This window comes from Pseudopipra pipra, chromosome 2 (assembly GCF_036250125.1).
Source record: "Pseudopipra pipra isolate bDixPip1 chromosome 2, bDixPip1.hap1, whole genome shotgun sequence".
Taxonomy (NCBI): domain Eukaryota; kingdom Metazoa; phylum Chordata; class Aves; order Passeriformes; family Pipridae; genus Pseudopipra; species Pseudopipra pipra.
In genome coordinates, this window is record NC_087550.1 from 27,822,105 (window position 1) to 27,844,014 (window position 21,910).

The following is a 21,910-nucleotide window of genomic DNA, read 5'->3' on the forward strand; positions in this document are numbered from 1 at the left end:
TATAACTAGGATATATTTTCTGCTTTGCTTCTGTATCTTGTCCATTTACTCATCTTTCTTTTTGGCATATATTTAGTATTCCTTCAACAGAGTCAGCACAGCCAGACAGTGAAAAAGAATCCCACATTTGCATACTCTTATTACTTCCTCATTTGTAGGAGCACAAAGTACGTAAGCTTTCCTTGCCACAGCATGCAATGGAAAGGTTGCATTAAGTTGCCAGTACTACTTTGCAGCGTGTGGTACCCTTTCTGTGCCTGTGGCTTGAATTTCTTATGACTTCGTGCATAAGTCTGAATTTCACTGTATTAAACACAGATGTTTGAAGGTCATATGGGGGAAATGCTTTGTCTTGAATATTATTTACCATTACCTTAATCCATGAATTTTCTGCAAATTTTTCCCAACAGTGTTTTGTATCTGCTGCCAGAGTATTGATGAACACATTGGGAAGCAATGAGCTGTTTACTGAGGCTGGAGGAATTCCCCACAAACTAATGATCTGTCTCTGTTCGTATCTGTTGGGCAATTCTTGATCCATGAACGGATGCTTTACATTAAATGTAAAGCTCAGATATTTCACTTCTGAAGGGGTGTGTTTGCCAACCAAATTTGGATTTAAGAAGATCTATTTTCCTCAAAGCTAATTGGCTGCAGCAGTTATGTTTCTCTCCTATAGTTTTGTATTAATTGATCCTTAACCCTAAACTCTTGTTTTCCCACTGGTTTTCCTGTGATTGATGTCAGACTAACCAGCCTTCGGTAACAGAGGACATCCCTCCACCTTTTACAGTATTGTCTTTGCTTGGCAGCTGTTGCAGCCCACCAGAGACTGACTCTGGAGCAGCCCACTGGGCAGAAATCCAAGCCTCTATAAGAGGAGTTAGCTGTGATTCATGCTCTTCACAGACTGTCACGGAGGGGAACTTCAGGCACACTGTTGGGAGTGCATTACATGTGCATGTGTAGCAGAAAGGTGGATTGGAATTGCTGTATTGAATAATAGTAGATAGCATACTGACTTTGTCCTTCAAAGCCAGTGACATTTTTATGTGTATATCATAAACCTACTGTATTAGTGGTCTTTTTATTAGTTATGGAGTGCTGTGAGGAACTGTCTGGTTCTGTCAGCCTTTTAGATCCAAATTCAATTGCTCAAGCTACTCTCTAATCTCTTTTTAAGTAACTTCTACCTGAGTTAATGTCACATTATGGCTCCAAAACAAGTGCCCTTGGGATAAGAATGTCCATGTTTTTTTTCTGATAGCAAGGGTAGTTCATTTGGCTTTCCTGCTCCTCCTTAGCTCTCTCTTTAGCTTTCTATCCTCTTTATCTGTCTCTTAAAGCCTTATGTCATGAGGATCAGGCATACCTGACACCTTTCAATATGTTCAAGGAACTTATTAATATGTTGCCTGGTCATTTTTTGTTCTTTGTTCTCCAGGATTTTTATGTTCTACTTTCTGTTAGTATAACCCTTGTGTTGCACAGCCTTGGCTGGAGGATCTGTGATGGATTATTGCTTTTAGAGCACACCATAATAACTACTTTGAGCTTTATTTGTATGATGAGGATAGCAACTCCTTAATTAATAAGCTTTTATTTTAATGAACACGGAAAAAATTCAGTACAAGCTCAGGACTTATGTTCTGTAGGCGATTGCTTTTGAAATTGCAGCTGTGCACAGGGCCAGCATGAGTTGTGGAGGACCTTCAGAAAACAAAATATCCTAGTCCCATCCTGTGTCCTGTGACCTCCTGACTGATGGTTAAATCAGTCTGGAAAAGCAGCCATACAATGCCAGAATACTTTAAGATCATTTCTTGATTCCTGTGGGTACCTCTGTGACTCATCAAACAGGTCTTTAAGAAGTATTTTAGACCCAGATCTGTAGTGTAACTGAGACATCTACAAACACCGGTAAATACCTATTGGGTTTTTCTGAAGTATCTCAGTCAGACCTGACTTATGCAGCCTCTGTTGTGAAATCTACTGGGCTTTTGCGTTTGGTTTCTTTCTGGACATCTTTGTAAATATAGAACTGGAGTAAATCTGACCCTAAATCAGATTAGTCCCATTTTATATCAAGTGCCATTTTGAAATGCTTGCCTTTGACATTAAGTTGCTTGCTCCTACTGCTGTAGCAGCTATTAATTTACTTCTGTCACCTCTCACTGTCAAGAAAGTGTCAAAGCTGCTGCAGTTTTGAATCAGCAGAGCAGTGTTCCTTGGCTGCTGGCAAGAAGACCATATAAGCTATCCCATGAAATTAATCCCAGTTACAGGCAGTAAAATTGGTCCTTGTCATAGGAAACTAGGCTTCCTCAGTTTTCCAAGCAGACAAAGTACTCACAGCATAGCATGAGATAAGGGAAGCTCCAAGCACCCTCCTCTGAGTAGCAAGTAATGTGTTTCCAACACAGTTCACCTGAGTTCCTCCCTCTCCCAATTTCTGCAAGTTTCTATTGGAGGATCTGCTTCTTTCTCAAAAAGGACAAGATGTATGCACGGCTCCACACATCAGCACCTTTGCTGCCACTCCTCAAGGAGAGGGCAATGGCCAAGGGAAAAGGTGGAGGAAGATCCAGCTCTCATCTGCCTAGGGATCTCATATCCTTGGCAGAAGCAGAACAGAACCAATTATCAGTTACAACATGACAATTAGCACATCTTGTCATGTCAGCTTGATGTCCTGTACTTCTCTGGAGACCTGAATAGTCTTGCCTTTGCAGGGACAGGGGTCTCTGCTTCTTTGAGAATACATCACCTCTTTCCCACAAATCACTGAATGTGTCATAAACAATTAAACAATTCCACACTTCCATTTCTCTTGAAGTCAGAAACAGAAGTCAGACTGATGGTCGAAGAGCTACCATCACCACCTTTGGACCTCTCTAATCTTCCTTTAGTTTTATTCTTCTTCTCTGATCAACTGACCAGAACTAACTGCATTTTCCAGGGGAGACTGTACTATTAATGTACATATTGGCACCATATTTTCAGCATAATTTTCTTTCTTACTTTAATATCCTAATATTTTGTTTGCTCTTTCAGCTGCGTAATGCACAGAGTGTTTTCACTGAGCTGCCTACAATAATGAGCAGGTCTTTGGTTTTTGTCAAACACATTTAGCCTTCAGTCATGTTATCCAGTGACCTACCTAGATTCACAAGGAAGTCCTTTAGTTCTTATCAAAGCATAACAACTTCTAATGTTCTTAAATTATTCTCAGCTTTTGTACAGCTATTCTTGAGTCTTGAACTGAACTCTTGCTTTCACCCTGTTTTTAAAGTCATTGGCAGATCCTTCAGAGCTGAGACATTCACCCATCTTGCCAGATTTTCTTTGCAGTATTGTCAGTGTATCTATGGCTGACTATCAGTGTTCTCTCTCTTCAACTCTTTGACACCAGCCCTTCTTCCAGAGTTTATCTCCCTTTGTTCATCTGCACTATTGCCAACCTGACAGTTTCAATCCCAGAGTACAGATCAGGCCTTGTACAGCGGGTCTTGACTAGTCTTCATTGTTTTGGTTTGAGTTGTTCAGTATCCCAACTACAGACCAGGCACTCCTTGTGCATGAAGCTGGATATGTGTAACAGAAAGACATCCAAATTTTTTGTGGGGTGCTTACAGCGGGAATCACAGCTCTGTTCCTTGGTTCCTTTCAACTTCTCCCCTGAGTTACCCATATAGTGTTAAACAGTCACTTCAGAGCAGAAAACCAACAGAAAGCAAGCAGCTTAGGTGGAATCTGGTGACCAGTGATATGACCCGAGGGAATGGCATGAAGCTGTGTTGGGAGAGGTTTAGGTTAGATATTAGATGAAAAGAGGTCCTGCACTCAGAGGGTGGTTGGGCACTGGAACAGGCTCCCCAGGGCAGTGGTAACAGCACCAAGCCTGGCAGAGTTCAAGAAGCACTTGGATGATACTCCCAGGCACATGGTGTGATTCCAGGGGATGTCCTGCGAAGGGCCAGGAGTTGGGCTTCGATGGTGCTTGTGGGTCCCTTCCAACTCAGGATATTCTGTGATTCTCTAAATGTCACAGGTGATATGAGGTAATGAATCACATTCTTCACTCACTGAAGAACTCTGTTATCTTCTGAACCACTTTTGGATAAAGATGGGATTAATGGTGTTGGCATATCTTGGCTTCTTGGTTTTAAAAACAACATGAGCAGTACATGTTGTCACCTGTTGGTGTACAAAGGGCAGTAGGGAAGGAGAAGAGATTATAGAGGGGAAGGAAACAGAAGTTCCTGCTGGCAAGAAGAGTGCTCTGGGCAGAAGGGTGCAATTCCTCTTCCCTGCCTCCGGCTTCTGGAAACAGGTATTACTGATCCAAGGCCAACACCTTCCTGCCTGCTCAGGTCCTTTGTGTCAGAACTGGTTGATGCTGTGATGACAGCACTGCCTTTGGGAGAGCCTAAGAGTTGGCCCTACATAAAAACAAGGCAGAACAAGATATTCCAAAGTAGACAATGCAGCAGGAATTAAAGATTTGATACAGAAAGTAAAAAATTAGAGTTTTGCTAGGCTGCAAATGAAGATTGGCACATGGGAAGTGAAAGGAAGATAGAAAAAACAGCAAAAAGCTATTGCTTCAGGGAATGCTTTTTTTAAAAAGTATTTTACAAGCGGCTCTTTCAGAACTGACCTGGGCATATTTCCGTGTGATACTTGACCACTGGGTGTGACCACCAGATCCTGTGCATTGTGACCACTGGGCTAATGCGATTGCTAAGCTCTCAAGTCCTTACACCTATTAGGGCATTATGAAGGCATCTTCTTCATGTACTTTATTAGGAATCCAAAAAAAGAGAGGAGAATAAGCCCTCAGCAATTCAAAATGAAAGGGAGGACTTGCCGTCTTCAGTACAGTTGCCAGCTTTTTATCTTCACATTGAGCCATGAAGTGGAATTGTTGGCTGCTCTCAGTGTGGGCTCTCTAGCAAAGCAATGAGAAAAACATTTGGTACTCATCAGTCCAGAACTGTTGTACAGGCCTGGATAGAGCTAGGTAGACAGAAACTAAAACTCAGTATGGGAAAATGTAAGTTAACTGTCAAGACAGGATTCCTTGACACAGTGTTTGGAGAGGGAACAGTTAATCTTTTATGGGGACAGACACCTGTGTGTCCAGGTTCACGTCCCTTGTAAGACCATTTGACCTAGTGAGGAAACACGTCAGAAAGAAACTGCAGAAGGAAGCCAAAGATATAAACCCTTGACAACACAGAGAGACTAGTTAAGGACCTGTCACAGTTGAGACATAGTAAATGACAGCTCTTAGCAGATCTGACGTTTATTTGCGTTTCTTTAAGAATCAATAAGACTAGAACTTTTAACTGCTTGGTATCACACGCTTGCTTTCTCCACAGCAATAGAGGTCTGTCAAGGTGAAAGTCATCAGTTCATGCTGTGCAGCTCCTCTCAGTTACTCTTCTTAAGCATTGCTGGCCAAGATCATTGGGCATCCCCCAGCATTTGTCTCCACACATCTCCTTCATCTCCAGGATCTTTTCCTACTTCCAGTGTTTTTCATCTATACATGATCTTCACCTTCTTCTTTTTAGCCCTGAGCCCTAGGATTTCGTTGCATCAGCCTCCTAACTGGTGGATCTATCTTCTGTCTTGTTACTAACTGGAGGATTCAGGACATGCCACTTTTGTTTAGTCCAGCTGCTGTCAAAATGTACATCTAGCCCATACTGCTGGCAGCTAGGCTGTGCTCCAGAGGACAAAAGTTCAGCTTTGGACATGCAGTGCACATGCACAATTATCTGCTGTCTGACAGCATTCAAAATTTAAATGGGTTGTTTTGCCTGCCACTGGCCTTAACCCCAGTGACACAAAGTGTCTACTGTAGATCAAGAAAAGGTGGAGAAAGGAAGCTGGCAAGGCAAAACAAAGGTATTAGTAGTGTTTGTTAAAAGTGAGACAGCATCCTTCAAATAGCTGAGTTACGTCCAGTAAGTAAAATTGGAAGGTTCATAAACTCTGGCAGGTTAAATGTAAAAATAAATAAGGCAGACCAAAAAATAAATAATGAGGAACAGGCTGTAAATGGGGCACAAGCTCATAAATCCTTTTTTAAACACTTCAGCAGTAGGACTGTCAGTTGAGCTATAGATTATCACTGCAAAAGACAAAGTAAGGCCATGACAGAAGAAAAGTGTGTTCCTCATGGACAAACTTAAGAAGGTTTATTTATTTATGGGAGACTTGCAGAGGATCTGATTGAAGTGACTACAAAAGAAACTAGGGAATACAAGAGCAAAATGAACCTTGATACTTTGGGGCAAGTGAATGATGTTCACCAAGTGCTCTGCCAGAGCTCACAGGTGAAGTAGCTGAAGAGCTGGCTATGGTGACCAATCCCTCACTTAAAACAGTTTTAGGCACTGAGGCCTAGAAAGTTGACAGATGTGACATCATTTTCTAAACGGGTTCTGGAGGAGATCTAAGGAACTAGCGTAGCCCAATTGAGCCCATTATTAGAAGTTGTGGTTAAAAAAAAAATCAGGAATGAAAAATAGAATATAGTGAGGAGGAGTCACCATGACTACTCTTTTGTAAAGAGAAGCCCTACCTCACAAACCTCCTGAAGCACTTTGAAAGCACTGGGATAAAGGAACTTATAAAGTATGCTCAGGCTTCTTAAAGGCATCTTCTGGTAGTGTGTCACCAAATTCAGTCCTTATGTGGATGAACAGTTGGTTGAAAGATAGTCAGCAGAGGATAAAAATAAATGGTGACATCTGACTTATCACAAAAGGAGTTAAAGAGATCCTTGGGGGGACTCCTTAAGTCTGTCTGAATAGTAGTCAAAAAAAGCAAGTCTACTATTAAGAATGGTCACACTAGAAAAGGGACAGAGAGGTAAACAGAGTGTCCTGGGGATCACTTTATTATCCCTTTTGTGCATCTTATTTCAGTATCATGTGCAAGTCTCAAAACTGATGAAGGAGACTAGGAAAGTTTGGAGAAGGGTCAGTGGAACAGTTTCTGTACAAGATGCAGCAACATCAGATAGGGCTCCTCAGCCTGAGAAAGAAGTGGCTGAAGAGAGATCTGACAAAAGTTTGTAAAATCCTGAGAGGTATGAAAAAGACAACTAGCAAATTGACAGTTCTTTATCTTTGCCCACATAAGCATAAAGGTCATCAAAAGAGATTAGTAGCTGCTCTGTTCCAACAGGGATGAAGAGATGCTTTGGTGCTTTTCTCACAGAATGTAGATCTCCATGGATCTCTATGGAAGGCTGTAGATGTGAAAAGTTTGCACAGAACACAAAATGTGCAACATCGTAGAAGAAAAACTCACCCAAAGGTTATTGAGTACAAAGACCTCTGGCCAAGAAAGTCACTGAGCTGCAAAATGTGTGAGAGTGTTAAGGGGCAGTATTACGTTCCCTTCTGCTCCTGTGTAGGCATTTGCTGTTGGCTACAGTCAGAAACAGGTAGATGTGCTGCCAGCCTGACTAATACAACTGTATTTATGTTCTGGTTTTATGATCGTCCTAAAAGAGTGGAAACTATGTGACGCAGAATATGTAGCCTGGATAAAGCATGGGATGCTGCAAGGCTGGGAATGGCCTAAGCAGAAATAATGGGAGGGCGAGATAGAGGGCAGCTTGCAAGTCCTTTCTGATAATAGGTGTTTTAATTAGAAGGCATTGCAATTCAACATGAAGCCTGTGACAGAGGGGAAAAAAAGAATGAAAAATTACAGAAGGCGACATCTGAAGACAGCAGCTTGCACTCCCCACAGGCTTCCACCAGCTGCTGACAGTGTATGCAAGCCACCAAGGACAACACTTCTTTCATAAACTCTTGGTTCCAGGATGTGATACACGTACCCCTGACACATTCACTTACCCTGGCTGAAGCAGGGTCTTTTAAGTCTTTGTGGATTGAGTTTTGGTTATTTATTTTTCTATCTTTAGTTACAAAACACAGTGACATATTTTTGACTGTAAAGCCTTCAGCTAATCTTTGATAGACTGGTGACTACAAAATAGTGCTGTAATTATTCAGAGTCTACAACTTCCTCTTTCAAAGTTTAGTGCTTATGTATTCCTTGTCTGTTTAAACTGTATTCTCACCCTGTAGAGAGCAGAACCTGTGCAATATACAGATATCATCCTGAGATTTTCTTGCTGTCTAAAAGAGGAACATATTCTGGTAGTTGTTCTGTTACCATTTCATAAGGTGACCTTTAGAAATTTTGACTTGAAAGCAAACTTTGGCATTTGCAGGCTTTGTTACTTCTGTTGTTCCTGTTGCCCCTCCATTTGGGATTTTAATCAGAGCATGTGTCTTTTCTGCATGAACTGATACACCTGGGCTCTCCTGCTCCCCAGCTACAGCTGCAGAGCTGAAGCTGCTATACTGTGCCTGGGGAAAGACAACATTGTTAATTGTAGATCAGTGCTTTTAAATGAATATTAACTGTCAGATACACGTATCAGGTCATCCATGAGACGGTTTATAACCTGAATCCTCAGATGTTGTGTGTGTGTGTGTGTGTGTGTGTGTGTGACCAAGGGAAACATCCTGCTAAACTAATCCTAATGACAGGAGGTAAGGCAAGGGAACAGACTAATTGAGATTAATGTTATACAGTTAAATAAACAAACAAATGCATCCAGGGAATCCAGAAGTTTCTTCACCATTCATCCTGCTGACCCTAAGACCAGCAAGTGTCCTGCTGCTGCAGCTGGCCAAGAGAGGCAGGACTTGAACAGAAGAATCTTCAATAAGGTTTTTGCAAGATGGTCTCCTCGTATGTAGCAACAAAAGAAGGGAAAGATCCTTCCTGTCTATACAGGTAGCAGTCAACCCAGCAGTGATATCCAGTCCAGATATCCTGGTGGCACCCAGCAGTAAGAGTGCAATGCTGAGTTGGAGTGAGGAGAAACACGGCATTCCGCTCAATGTAATGACCCAACTGACAGCTACAGCTGTCACCTTGTGGAAGGTGCTAGGAATGCAGCTTCCCTTCTTGGTACCTACACTGCTGACGGACAAGGTTCCTGATAACATGTCCAAGGTTGCAGCCCCAGCGCAGGTGAGGCCAAAGTGAGATGATGCAGTACAAGACAGCGCTGTGGATCTGCAAACTCTGTCACCCACTCTGACCTCAGAGCTGCCTCTGCTCTGTTCTCACTGTTCCCTGATGGAGCTCGGCAAGTAGCATCTTCCTGAGTACCCCTCCAGAATGAGGAGGATGAGAAGGGAGCAGTGTCCTGTTTCCTTCCCCAGAGCAGGCAGTGCCCCTGCTCTTCAAAGCAAGGTGCCAGTGCAGAGCACATTCTTTTGCTCTGTCCATCAGAGGGACAGGTCCTGGCTCTTCAGTGAGATCATTCCAGCTGCACTCCTTAAAGGTGAGCTGGTCTGCAGAGAAGGGCCACTGGGAATAAGAAGACAGAAGAAATACTGCCTTTGCTGTCTCTCCCGTTATTCAAAGTCTGAATGCTGTGGCAATATTTTGATATCCCTCCATCAACATCACACAAGCTGAAAAGGTATTGCCAGCCACATCCTGTGTAATACTACCATGATATTTCCAGACTCTCTCAGGCTGGCATTGATATAGGCAATTAGAGGAGGGTATCTCTGTAGCTCTGGGGATTTTAGCTTGAGATAAGAGGATCCCAAAAGGAAACAGAGAAAAATGAGACAATTTAGCAAAACTGACAGGAATTAATGAAGTGATTCAGTTCCCCCATCCCTGTGTTTCCAGGTGAAAAGGATTCATCAAATGGTATTATCTGTTCTATGTCCGTGCAGTGAAGAGGGCTCTGCATGCCCAGACAAATTGATTTCATTTTGGTCTTTTCCTATATTTTGCCTTCCAGAATTGTAAGTTTGGGCATTCGCAGGTGAAAGAGAGTGGAGCGGGCTTATAAGCTGTTGCAGTCGGTAGAACCACAGCGGCAACTACGCCACAGTGGTCTAGAAGCAGCTGAGAGCCAAGTGCCCTCAGAATCACCTCATCTTTCTACAGATCAGCTCTACAGAGAAAATAGCAGAGAACATCCACAAAATGAGGGGGGCTGTGGGTAGAAATCTGATAAGTGCATAAAGCAGCAACTAACTTTTGAAGAAAAATATGATGTGGATGAATTGTATCACAGTTGCCAGCACAGGCTTTCTTTCACGCTACAATTTCTTAGGTTTACCTGTCAGGTTATCTAGATCCTGAATTTTTCAACTGCACTTGTCCCTGGGATTAACTGATTTTGTCCATGGCATACTGGTTGACAGCCTGCTGAACGTGAGCCAGCAGTGTGCCCATGTGGCCAAGAAGGCCAATGGCATCCTGGTCTGTATCAGCAATAGTGTGGCTGGCAGGACCAGGGAATGATTGTACTCAGCCCCAATGAAACCACACCTTGAATCCTGTGTTCAGTTTTGGACCCCTCACTAAAAGGTGTTGGAGCAAGTCCAGAGAAGGGCAATGGAGCTGGGGAAGAGTCTGGAACACAAGTCTTATGAGGCACAGCTGAGGGAGCTGGGGGTGTTTAGCCTGAAGAAAAGGAGGCTCAGGGAGACCTTAAAGCTCTGTACAACTGAATGAAAGGATGTTGTGGTGAGAAGGGGGTTGGGCTTTTCTCCCAGGTAACAAGTAACAGGATGAGAGTAAATGGCCTCAAGCTGTGCCGGGGAGGTTTAGCCTGAATATTAGGAAAAGTTTCTTCACTGAAAGGGTGGTCAGGCATTGGAATAAGGTGTCCAGGGAAGTGGTGAAATCACCATCCCTTGGAAGAGTTCCAAAACTGTGTGGATATGGCACTTGCATATATGGTTTAGTGGTGAACAGAGTAGTTCTGTGTTAACAGTTGAACTTGATGATTTTAGTGGTATTTTCCAACCGTAACGATCCTATGATTCTATATGACAGTTTAAGGCACGAGGTTAAAATTACAGGAGTGTACTCCTGGGGACACGCAGAATGTGATTACTTGAAATTACACAACCAGGAGACAGGAGCCAAAAAAAAAAAGTGGTATGAATTCTCCAGGCCTGTCATGTGGAGAACGAGCTTGATTTGTTGTTTTTTTACTGAAGTGCATTTGGCTTGAGGTTTTTCAATCAAAAGTCAAGTTTGAGTTGTTTCTCAAGCATTCCTGCTTCTGAGTGATTGATCATTCAGAGACGAGAGATGTCAAGTGGGAGTATTTATGCAGAGTGTTTGCAAGAGCAGGGTGAGAGGGATGTATGGCTGACTGAAACACATCATAGGCTGCTGCTGCTTCTCTGACCCTCACAAAAAGCTATGGGCTTGCAGAGGTGGCTCAAAGGGACTGAAGAAGAATGATAAATGGATGTTGGGGTAGCATCAGGAAGTGTTACAGATGGGTTGATGACCTCCCTGAGGGTCATGATACCTTGTGTTGTCTACAAGGTTTGTACAGGCTCTCTGTGTGCATGTGACATCCATGAGGGAAAGCCTCCTACTGCTGTGATTAAATGATTCCTAAGAGATTAAGGACTGTAGTAAAGCGATTCTTCCCGTTTCTGTCCCCCCAGCAGATGTGTGCTGTGGTAGGTTGAAACACACAGGCGTTCAGTGTCTCTCTGTTTCTCTCTAGGTTCTCAAGCATCTGCGACACTTAAATTTCACCAATAACATGGGGGAGCAAGTGGATTTTGATGAGTTTGGGGACCTGGTAGGAAATTACTCAATAATCAATTGGCATCTCTCTCCGGAGGATGGCTCAGTCGTCTTTGAAGAGGTTGGGCACTACAACGTTTATGCCAAGAAAGGGGAGAGGCTCTTTATCAATGAAAACAAGATCCTGTGGGGTGGATTCTCTAAGGAGGTAAGTGCTTAAATCCTCCCAGCAATGCTTCCTAAGTTTCCACAAGCTGAAATTTGAACTAACCCTGCACACTCCTCATATTATGGCTCCATGTCTCATTAAAAGATCCATTCATCTTATTGTATACATGGACTCTGCTGTAGTCTTTTACATCCATGTTAATATACTTCTGGAAATAATGGGCAGCTGTTCCTCCCCTCCTGTACATTTCAGAGCCTGAGTATTAATGATTTAAATAATGTCTTTTTTTCCTGGCCCAAATAGATAGAATGGAATTTTGCAGCGCTGTTTCAACAGAAATTATTACCCCAGTCTGGTTGTTGACTAAGTCAAGTTTTCCTGAGCTTAGTAGTTTTATTGCTGAAAACAGCCTTCTCTTTCACTCCCAGCATCTCTTCTTGCTCCTGCATACATTCATAAGTCTTTCTGCTGGCTTCACCCACCAAATCACAGAGCCTTCCTCACACCCTTGCAAACCAAACAGAGCAAGCCCTGTCAATCTGCCTGGGTTAACTTGGTGCTCAAATAGTGGGAGACACCAGCACCTGCTGCCTTTTTTTGTAATCTACCTGAAGGTGCTTCTGCAGTCTCAGAAGTAGAGATCTCAAGATGTAGTGATTGATTTTAGTCAGGGCTTAATCCTTCTCCACTTTCTTGCATATGTTAGATCTTTTCAGCATAACTATTGTCATTAGCAGCCAGGCTGTGTCTTACCCACATGATGGAAACATGGTACAGAGATCTCCAGACAAGAGCCAGGTGAGCTGCTGTCGCAGCTGGCAGCAGCCCACTCCAGCCTAGGCAGAAACCCTGGCTCCCAGAGAGGATACTGAGCAGGTTTGTGGTGTTGGAGGGGACACAGAGAGTGGAGCATTAGCTCAGAACTGTCACTGACAGGCCCTGCTGCAATCTTTAGATGTGTTAAATCAGCACCTGATCAATGAATAAGGCAATTCACTTCCAGGTGATTATTCACATTGGCTGCCGGATCAGGTAAATGTTTCTGCATTTTAGCTACACTTGCCTAATACACTTAACACCATCAGTTAAGCCTTACATTTACTCCAGGTACCCCAGCTTCACTCTTGGATCAAATCCATGAACTCTCAAGGAGGCGTGGATTGAGCAGAGTGTAATATCACAGAAATACTGAGATCAGGCTTTTCTAAGCCCAGCTGGTGTCTCTGAGCACAAACTACAAGTGGAATTTTAAAACTCCTGATATTCTAACCCCTCCTTCTGATTGTTGCAAATGGAACTTACACTTTTCCCAACAGTTAGGATTTTATTGTTTTTTACTTAAACTGATTAATTGTGTTCTCTTGGTTTAAATTTCTCCAAAAGTGCAATATTTATATTCATTATCTATTGTGAACTGTTAAAAATTTGACAGGATGGTGCTGAGTGTAAGCCAGGGCAGGTAAATTTTGTGCATCAGAGGGGTTTGTGATTTCTATGTTTGCTGCAGCCTTTTTTTCATTTTATAGAGTTTTAATTTCTTCCAGATGAAAGACTCTGCTCAGAGGCAGTAGCCAGCACTCACTGAAGCTTCTTTACCTCTTGTCATTCTCAAAAAAAGATTAAATGTGGGTAATTTTAACACAGGAACTTCACCATTGGGCAGACTTGCAAAAGAACAGGTTGAAGAGTAGGTAAGATAGATAGATTCATTTTGGCAGAACTTGATAAAATTCCCCACAGAATACTTAAGAATGCAGCCAAAGCAATCACAAAAGTACTAGCAATTCATCTTTGAGAAGCGTGGAGGATGGGTGATGTCTCAAAGGATTAGAGGAGAGTAATCGTAATACCTGTTTTTAAAGCAGATATGGGAGAGCTGAGGGAATTACACAATTGAGCTGAGCTTCAGTAACCTAAAAGACTTGATAAAAAAAAATTAAACAGTTTATAAACACTTAGAGGATAATAAACTGATAAGAACAAGCCAACATATATTTGTCAAGATAAAATCATGTCAAACCAATTTAATTTTCCTCCTTGCAAGCTCAGTCAACTTAGTAGATAATGGGGAAGCAGTGCGTGACTTCAGTCAGGCCTTTGATTCAGGCCTGTTCAAAATCACCACTGGCAGCCTAAAGAAAGACAGTCTAGACTGATGAAGTCCTCTTGATGGATGCACTACCTGCTGAAGTACTGTCTCAAGGAATGTGTATACTGTATTAATAGCAATAGGCATTAGCAACAAAGAGTGCTTCACAGGGGGAGCTGCAGGGATTTGCCCTGGATTTGTGTCTGTCCAATTAATGATGCAATCCTGATCAACAGCTTAGAAATAGCATGCTCAGTTCTTAAAACAGGGCCTTTTTTTTTTACTTTTCTTTCATATGAAAACTCCTCTTGTTTAGTTAATTTACCGAGGTATTTTTGTTTGTTTCTGGGTTCGGGGGGGTCTCCAGGAGAACAGGAGGAACTGGATTTCAAAAAACTGTTTTAATTTCCATAAATTATTAGCAGATAAAATGTAATATATGGAATTGGGGATCAGTAGTCAGAGTTCCTCATTTCCATCTATATCAAATTCCCATCCGTAGAGGTCGATTGTCTTTTCTTTTAACAATCTAATGACTGTTTTCTGGTATGTCTGTCATGGTCATATACCAGTTTGCAATGCCCACAACACCATAGAGATTACAAAGATCTGCTGATCTTCCCTACCATCCCTTGGTGTGTTCTTTCAGAGAAACCTCACTGCAGTGGGTCGGGGAAGGACTATTGTGCGAAACGTGTCTGTTCGGCAGGGGGAGAGGTGAGCATTTGAGGCTCTCCATCCAGCACACCAGTCAAGCAATAACACCCTTGGAGGAAGCCTAAGGTCTTGAGTAGAAAGGCTGCCTGTGGGCCATTGCCCCCATTAACCCTCTTTGGGCTCTTTTTCCTTTCAGGTGCCTTTCTCTAACTGCAGCAGGGACTGCCTGCCAGGCACAAGGAAGGGAATTATTGAGGGAGAGCCCACCTGCTGCTTCGAGTGCGTGGACTGCCCAGACGGGGAGTACAGTGATGAAACAGGTAATACCCACAGAGCTGCTTTGGGGGTTGCAGAGGACAGTGTGAGCCCTCTGGGCATCACTCACAGTTGTGCTGAAATCGCTTCCCTGCAGGGCTGAGCTGGCGGTTGCCTTGCCAGGAGGCTTCACAAAAAGTCTGGAGAGACTTCTGGACAGCTTAGAGGAGTTGAGTGCAATGGTCCTCAGGTGCTGTCTTCTGCTAAGCCTGCTTGTACCTAATGCTCTGCATTGGGAAAATTAAGGCAGAGAACTTGAAAAACAACTTGCAAATAGGAAGCATCTCAGGCACAAGCCTTCAGCCACAAGTAAACTCCATTACACTGTAGCAGTAGCTTTTGTTCTTCCAAAAACCTATGGGAAGGAGACATTCCCAAACCTAAACCTAAATTCTGTAGTTGTCTGTCTGCCTCCATCTTTTTCTCATGTTGTCAGGGTTTTATTTCATGCTTTACAAAGAAATAAAATCCATTACATCTCTGACTTCACAAGCAGAGAGGAGTATTTCCCTTTATGGAGTCACCAGCCACAGCTTCTGTTGATCACACCTGTGGACATCTCTGTTGCTGGTTTCACTGGGAGCTTGGATCAAGCCACTCAGGTTGTGAAGTGGAGGGAAGAGATAACCTCAGTTTTATAAATGGTTAAAAAATTTTGAATTTCCAGCACCGTTAGTGCTCCCTCAGTGTTGGACATCCCCAGGGTAATGAAGACAAAAAAATTCTTTCAGAACAGCAGTCCCCTCCACACTGCAGAGCACTCAGGATTTCCTCACATGTTCTGCTGTACACTGGTTCCAGCAAACACTGCAAAACTGAACAAGTGTTCATTGAGAGAATATAGTTTGTGTCCTATCAGACAGGAATGAAAACTTTTTAGCATGAACATATAGTACTACAGGATTCTTGGAAGTAGCACTTTCAGATTAAATAGAAGTAATTCTGGTCATGTGTAATAGGGATATTTTTGTGTTTTTCCACATGATTTTGGGAGCTAGCTCTGGTGAAATTTATGAGGCTGAGAGGGCAGCTGCCTTCTGACTCCACAGTTTCCTGCTGCAATTTCAGCTGACAGTAATGGTCTTTCTTTCCTGTGCTTGCCAGTTTTATAGGCATAGAGAACAGTTTTACAACCAGTCTCATCCAGCTGAGACAGCAATGCTACCAGAAGAAGCAATCTGCCCTCTCCCAGCTGTTTGGTCCCACCGTTTTTCTGGGAGCAGTGCTGGTACTCCTGCAACCATAGAGCGAGTTAGATCAGGTCTCTGGTCTTTCTGAAAACCAACTCTTGGCAGGCTGTTTCCAGCTAGAACAAAAAGCTGTATGCCCTCTAGAGCTCACACAAAGGAGGTGGCAGGAGTGAGCAGCCTTAGGGGAGGAGAGAGATCTGATTTACTCCCTTCAGTGGCAGCATGGTCTCTAAGCCACCAGAAGACAGCAGTGAAAGCACATCTTTGGGATGTGTTGCTGATAGCTGCCCCTATTAGAGGGGTAGAGGCAGCTGAATTCCCCATTATGTGAAGTTCACTCTGCCTTGCCTGCAGTTTGCAATAGGCTTCCAGGATAAAAGGCACAGGCTGAAGGGATGTAAATGAAATGGCATGGTGATGAGAGCTTCTGACTGAGCTTTTGCATCTAGTGCCAGGTTTTCACATGAACAGCTTAGGTGAGGCAAAGAGTCCTTAGGAAAGTAATATCGTTATCAGGTCATGGATGCTCCCTCCAACCATGCCTTAAGAATAAGAGTGCTTGAAAACCTCTGCCCTCATTAGCTTGGCATTTCTGACTTTCTCATTAACATTAATCTCTGCTCTGGAAGCTGTGGTCAGAGTCTGTGTCTGTTCAGGTGGAAAGCTCAGAGAGAGGTTGCTGCTAAAAGGAGTTTCTGAATGTTTGTTCCCAGAACTCAATGCAGCCCCTTGCTATCGTGCTGGGATCCCAAAGGAGGAGGTAAGTTGAGACCTCCAGCTTTCTGCTCTCAACCCCCTTCCATGCCATCAAAGGAGTCATGACCCTCCCTGCTGCAGCACAAGAACAATTTGGGTCAAAAAAGACGAGCAGAAGCAGCAGGTCCTTGTCTTTTGATCATGCCAACCATTGGCACTTTCTAGGACACTTTCTAGGTGTGGGGAGAGCGATATGATTAAGACACATCTTTCCCTGATATTCCAACGTGAAATGAGAGTGTGCTGGGAATCAAGGGCATTGCCTGCCTTCAGGGAAGAGCAGTTTAAACACTAAGACTTGCCTCTATGGAATATGAAATAGCTTCTCAAAGCATTTAAGGAGGCAAGCACGTTTTTAATTTTCTCTGTAATAGAGAAAGGCAGGATGTTTGAATGATGATAAAACTGTGAGAGGTATGAAGACGGATAGAAGTAGATGATAAAAATGAAGGAACAAGGAAGAGGGAGGAACAGAGCCTGTGTAACAGCTGATAGCAATTGAAGTTTGCAAAGTTTTGCCAGGAAATAGATTACAAAAGCATGAGTGCAGGGGCAGGACTTTTTTTAAGCTGGAACTAAGCATGCTTCGTGTTTTGCTGTATAGCCCATGGGAGGTTGGTTCTTTCACTGTTAAACACTCTAGACACCAACGTAGGATCCTGGGGATCTGCAGCCACGAGTGGAAGACCTCATGTATTGAAGATGAAGGCCGGTGTGTAGCTGCCATATATGTCATCCCAGATTTCAACCTCTCATTCTGACAAACCTATCCTCTTCTTGTCCATTCTTTTCCAGATGCAAGTGCCTGTGACAAGTGCCCTGAGGATTACTGGTCCAATGAGAACCATACGTCCTGCATCCCTAAGCAGATAGAGTTTCTGGCCTGGACTGAGCCCTTTGGGATTGCTCTGACTCTCTTTGCTGTCCTGGGAATTTTCCTGACTTCTTTTGTCCTGGGAGTCTTCACCAAATTTCGCAACACACCCATTGTCAAAGCGACAAACCGGGAGCTGTCCTACCTCCTCCTCTTTTCCTTGCTCTGCTGCTTCTCCAGCTCATTGTTCTTCATTGGTGAGCCCCAGAACTGGACTTGCCGTTTGCGGCAGCCAGCTTTTGGCATCAGCTTTGTCCTCTGCATCTCTTGCATCCTGGTGAAAACCAACCGTGTGCTGCTCGTCTTCGAGGCAAAGATTCCCACGAGCCTCCACCGAAAGTGGTGGGGCCTCAACCTCCAGTTCCTCCTGGTCTTCTTATGCACATTTGTGCAGATTGTCATCTGTGTGATTTGGCTCTACACAGCCCCACCATCCAGTTACCGAAACCATGAATTGGAGGATGAGATTATCTTCATTACCTGCCATGAAGGCTCCCTGATGGCCCTCGGCTTCCTCATTGGCTACACCTGCCTACTGGCAGCCATCTGTTTCTTCTTCGCCTTCAAGTCTCGAAAGCTGCCTGAGAATTTTAACGAGGCCAAGTTCATCACCTTCAGCATGCTGATATTCTTCATTGTGTGGATTTCCTTCATCCCTGCTTACGCCAGCACATACGGCAAGTTTGTCTCTGCTGTGGAGGTGATTGCGATACTGGCTGCCAGCTTTGGGCTCCTGGCCTGCATCTTCTTCAACAAAGTCTACATCATCCTCTTCAAGCCCTCCCGCAACACAATCGAGGAGGTGCGCTGCAGCACAGCTGCCCACGCTTTCAAAGTGGCTGCCAGGGCCACACTGAGACGGAGCAACGTGTCCCGCAAGCGCTCCAACAGCCTGGGGGGCTCCACTGGCTCCACCCCTTCCTCCTCCATCAGCAGCAAGAGCAACCATGAGGATCCTTTTCCTCTACCAGCCTCTGCCGAGCGGCAGCGCCAGCAGCAGCGTGGGTGCAAGCAAAAAGTCAGCTTCGGGAGTGGTACAGTCACCCTGTCACTGAGCTTCGAGGAGCCGCAGAAGAACGCCATGGCCAACAGGAATGCCAAGCGCAGGAACTCGCTGGAGGCTCAGAACAGCGACGACAGCCTGATGCGGCACCGGGCCCTGCTTCCTCTGCAGATCAACGAGCCCCTCGGCGCTGAGTCCAGCTTCCAGGCAGCTTCCAGCCCAGAGACCAGCTCGCAGGAGTCAGTGGCGGGAGACAACAAAGAAGAGGTACCAAGCCCTGAGGCAGAGCCTTCCCTGCAATCGGCTAACTCCCGAAATTTTATAGGCACTGGAGGTGGCTCTGTGACAGAGAACACGATACATTCCTAACGAAAGAAGATTGTGAAAAGCACACGAGCCCCCAAGAGGAACTTGCTCACCTCTTGCTTCTGAATGGGAAAGACAACAAAGACACACCCCTGTTACACAGCCCCACCACACCTTACTGTTAGCATCAGCAGGGTAACACATGTGCCTCCAGAGGAAGGACTGTGTCTGGGGTGCCTTGGACTGAATTTGCATTTGCTCTATTGAAACCAGGACATCTCAGAAGGACAAGTGAAGATCGCCTCTGGTGGGGCTTAAGCAGAAATCTGCATGCTGCCTTGCCTCCATAAGCTTTTCCTGCCAGACTGCAACTCAGCTGACTATGGGAGGCATTAGGCAATTCCACTATACCCTGCTTTTACATTTATGTATAATATTCCTCTTTCCCACTATGTATAATATTTCCTCTTTATCCAGTATATGTGATCTGTAACCATGTGCATCAGGACTCCCAGCTCTACAAAAGCAAGGTACACGGTTTCACTTCAGGAAAGCACAGTCATGGGGAAAATAAAAAAGCCCCCAACATCCGACATGCTGTGTACAGCCAAGGGTGTGAACATGTAAAGTATTTAATGTGACAGAGCGCCATGCTATTTATATTTAGTAATGTCCCAGTCTCTCCTTTCTGCCCAACAAGAAATATTGGACAATACTCTCCATAGACTCCATTGCACTAGACCAAGCTACTAGGTTCCTACTGGTTTCCTCCAGCTGGGGTACCTTTACCTCCAGCCTGCCTGCTTTGGTGGAGGGGGAGAACAGCTTGTAAATCCCCTCCAGCAACGTTGTGAGAGCACAATGAGATGTATCCATGATTGAATATGTTGCTAGTAGTTGTATGCTTAACAAAGAGTTGCTTCTGTACTATCCCACATGGCATACATGGCTAACCCTTTCACACCTTAGTCAGTGTTGTACTTTGCTGTATTAATCTGCCTCACACCTACACAGAGCATTGCACTAGTCCTGGCGGTACTGCTGGGCCTGATACAAAGCAAATGAAACAAGGAGAAATGGAGGAGTGAGGAATGGAGAAGTAGCCCCCAGAAGGGGTAGTATGATCACCAGAATGGGTGAACATCTGAAGTGTGTGTGCTGGTAGATGACTGAATGAGGAAGACATACAAGTCTGGGCTCTGGGACATGCACCAAGACAAATGGACAAACTGCATATGTTTTTTGGCACCTATAGGCCATCTGCTAGGTTATTTCCCATCTTGAAGAGAGGGCATCTAGAACAAGAAGGGTGGACTGTACCTAAAGAAAAACAGTAAGGACTTCAGCAGAGAGCATAGCAGAACTTCATTACTCTTGTCCCACTCCCCTTAAAGCAAACATAAATGCTTCTTGTTTTGCAAGGCATGCCTGGTTTTTCTTGATCCATACTGAAGTAAGAGAGTCATTAGAAGAGACATTTGTTGCAGCCTGATGAGAGAAAAAGCACCCCTGGACAGCCTGACAGAAGGGGCTAGGGTTACATTGCAGAATTTATTTCCCTCTTCCCATATTCCATGTGCAAGAACAAGCTTCTGGAAGTTGTCAGTACCCTCCCTCATCAAACATCAAGATAATCTAGACCACTATGGAAAGGTAGATGGGCCTGCAGCTCAGTGTGAGCAGAGACAAAAGGACTGTGTGTGAAAGTGTTGGGAAAACATCACAATTCTCTTGTTACTGTTTTTGCTTGGTTGTTCTTTTGCCAGGGCAGGCAAATAAAACTTACAGGTGACATTACTGCATAAAACCTTTGTTTTGCCACCTCCACTTGTTGTTGATAAGGAAGGGGAGTTCTTGACTTAGGAAGACCAAAGTGCAAATCCAGAAAGCCCAAGTGGCACACTATTCAGACAAGTTATTTTAACCCTTTTGTTGATCTGTTACATCCCCCTTGGAGTGGGCTCACATTTTAATTACATCACGTAAGAACCAATCCAACTTTAATTGTAAGGCTTGCAAATTGCAATATTTGATTAAATCTGTGGCAGAGCTGGTTAAAAAAAAAAAAAAAAAAAAAAAAAAAAAGAGTGAGTTTGAAAACACAAATTCTTGTAGCCAAAAGTTTTGGAAACCACATTCTATCCCTGTACCCAGTGAGATCTGAGAGCTGCTTCTAAAACCCAGGATCCTTCTCCAGGCTTGTGACTGTGGCTTCTAACCTCAGTTTAGGGTACAGAATTGAGATCCATGATGTCCTGAGCCTAAATGCATGAAAGTGGATGGGCACTAGATGGCAGAAAGGGCTAAAAAAAGTGCTTTGATTATAGCTCACACTTCCAAAAAGTTCTAGTAGCCAAGTAGTTTTAGTGCTAGTGGACCAAACCCAGCAGAGTAGCCCTTGAAGTGAAGCTGACAGCATTGAAACATATAAGAGCTTAATGAATGAAATGAAAATGACACAGGATACAAACCAAAGGTTATGCATGAATACACACGTGAGAAACAGAAAGTCACCATGGGCTGCCCTGTTTGGAGAGCACTATTCACTAGCTATACACACAGTAGATAATATTGACATTTGGGTACTTTTCATTCTTTGTGTGCTTTTCATTCTTTACGTTAACTTAAAAGGAATTTATACACTGGCACACAATGAGTTTCCAACAGCTGCCATAATTTTTTAGCACTGACCAGCCAGGCTATATTTGCTGGGAAAGCCCTATCCACCCTCACTGCAGTCCTACCTAGAGCTCTAGGCCTCCATCTCCTCACGCTGCCTGAGAGCTGCTGCTGCAGCCGATGGCAGTGACACACACTCTGGGCACAAGGGAAGTTCAGTAAAAAAGGACCCCTTCAGGAAGGCAATTTGCAACCAGACCCTTCCCCCAGGCATGGAGAAGGGGATATGTTCTTATCTTGCCAAGTT

At 43.9% G+C, this 21,910-nt stretch overlaps 1 protein-coding gene across 2 annotated transcripts in view; it reads left to right on the forward strand.

Moving 5' to 3' along the window:
* CASR (calcium sensing receptor) overlaps positions 1-20,781 on the forward strand; it is a 74,927-nt gene extending 54,146 nt beyond the window's left edge. For both annotated transcript variants that reach the window (XM_064644571.1, XM_064644570.1), the window contains exons 5-7: positions 11,603-11,833; positions 14,737-14,860; positions 17,597-20,781. In XM_064644571.1, coding sequence (XP_064500641.1) covers positions 11,603-11,833; positions 14,737-14,860; positions 17,597-19,047 — 1,806 coding nt within the window. In that variant the 3' untranslated portion in view covers positions 19,048-20,781. The remainder of the gene's footprint in view (positions 1-11,602; positions 11,834-14,736; positions 14,861-17,596) is intronic.
* Positions 20,782-21,910: the final 1,129 nt, after the last annotated feature.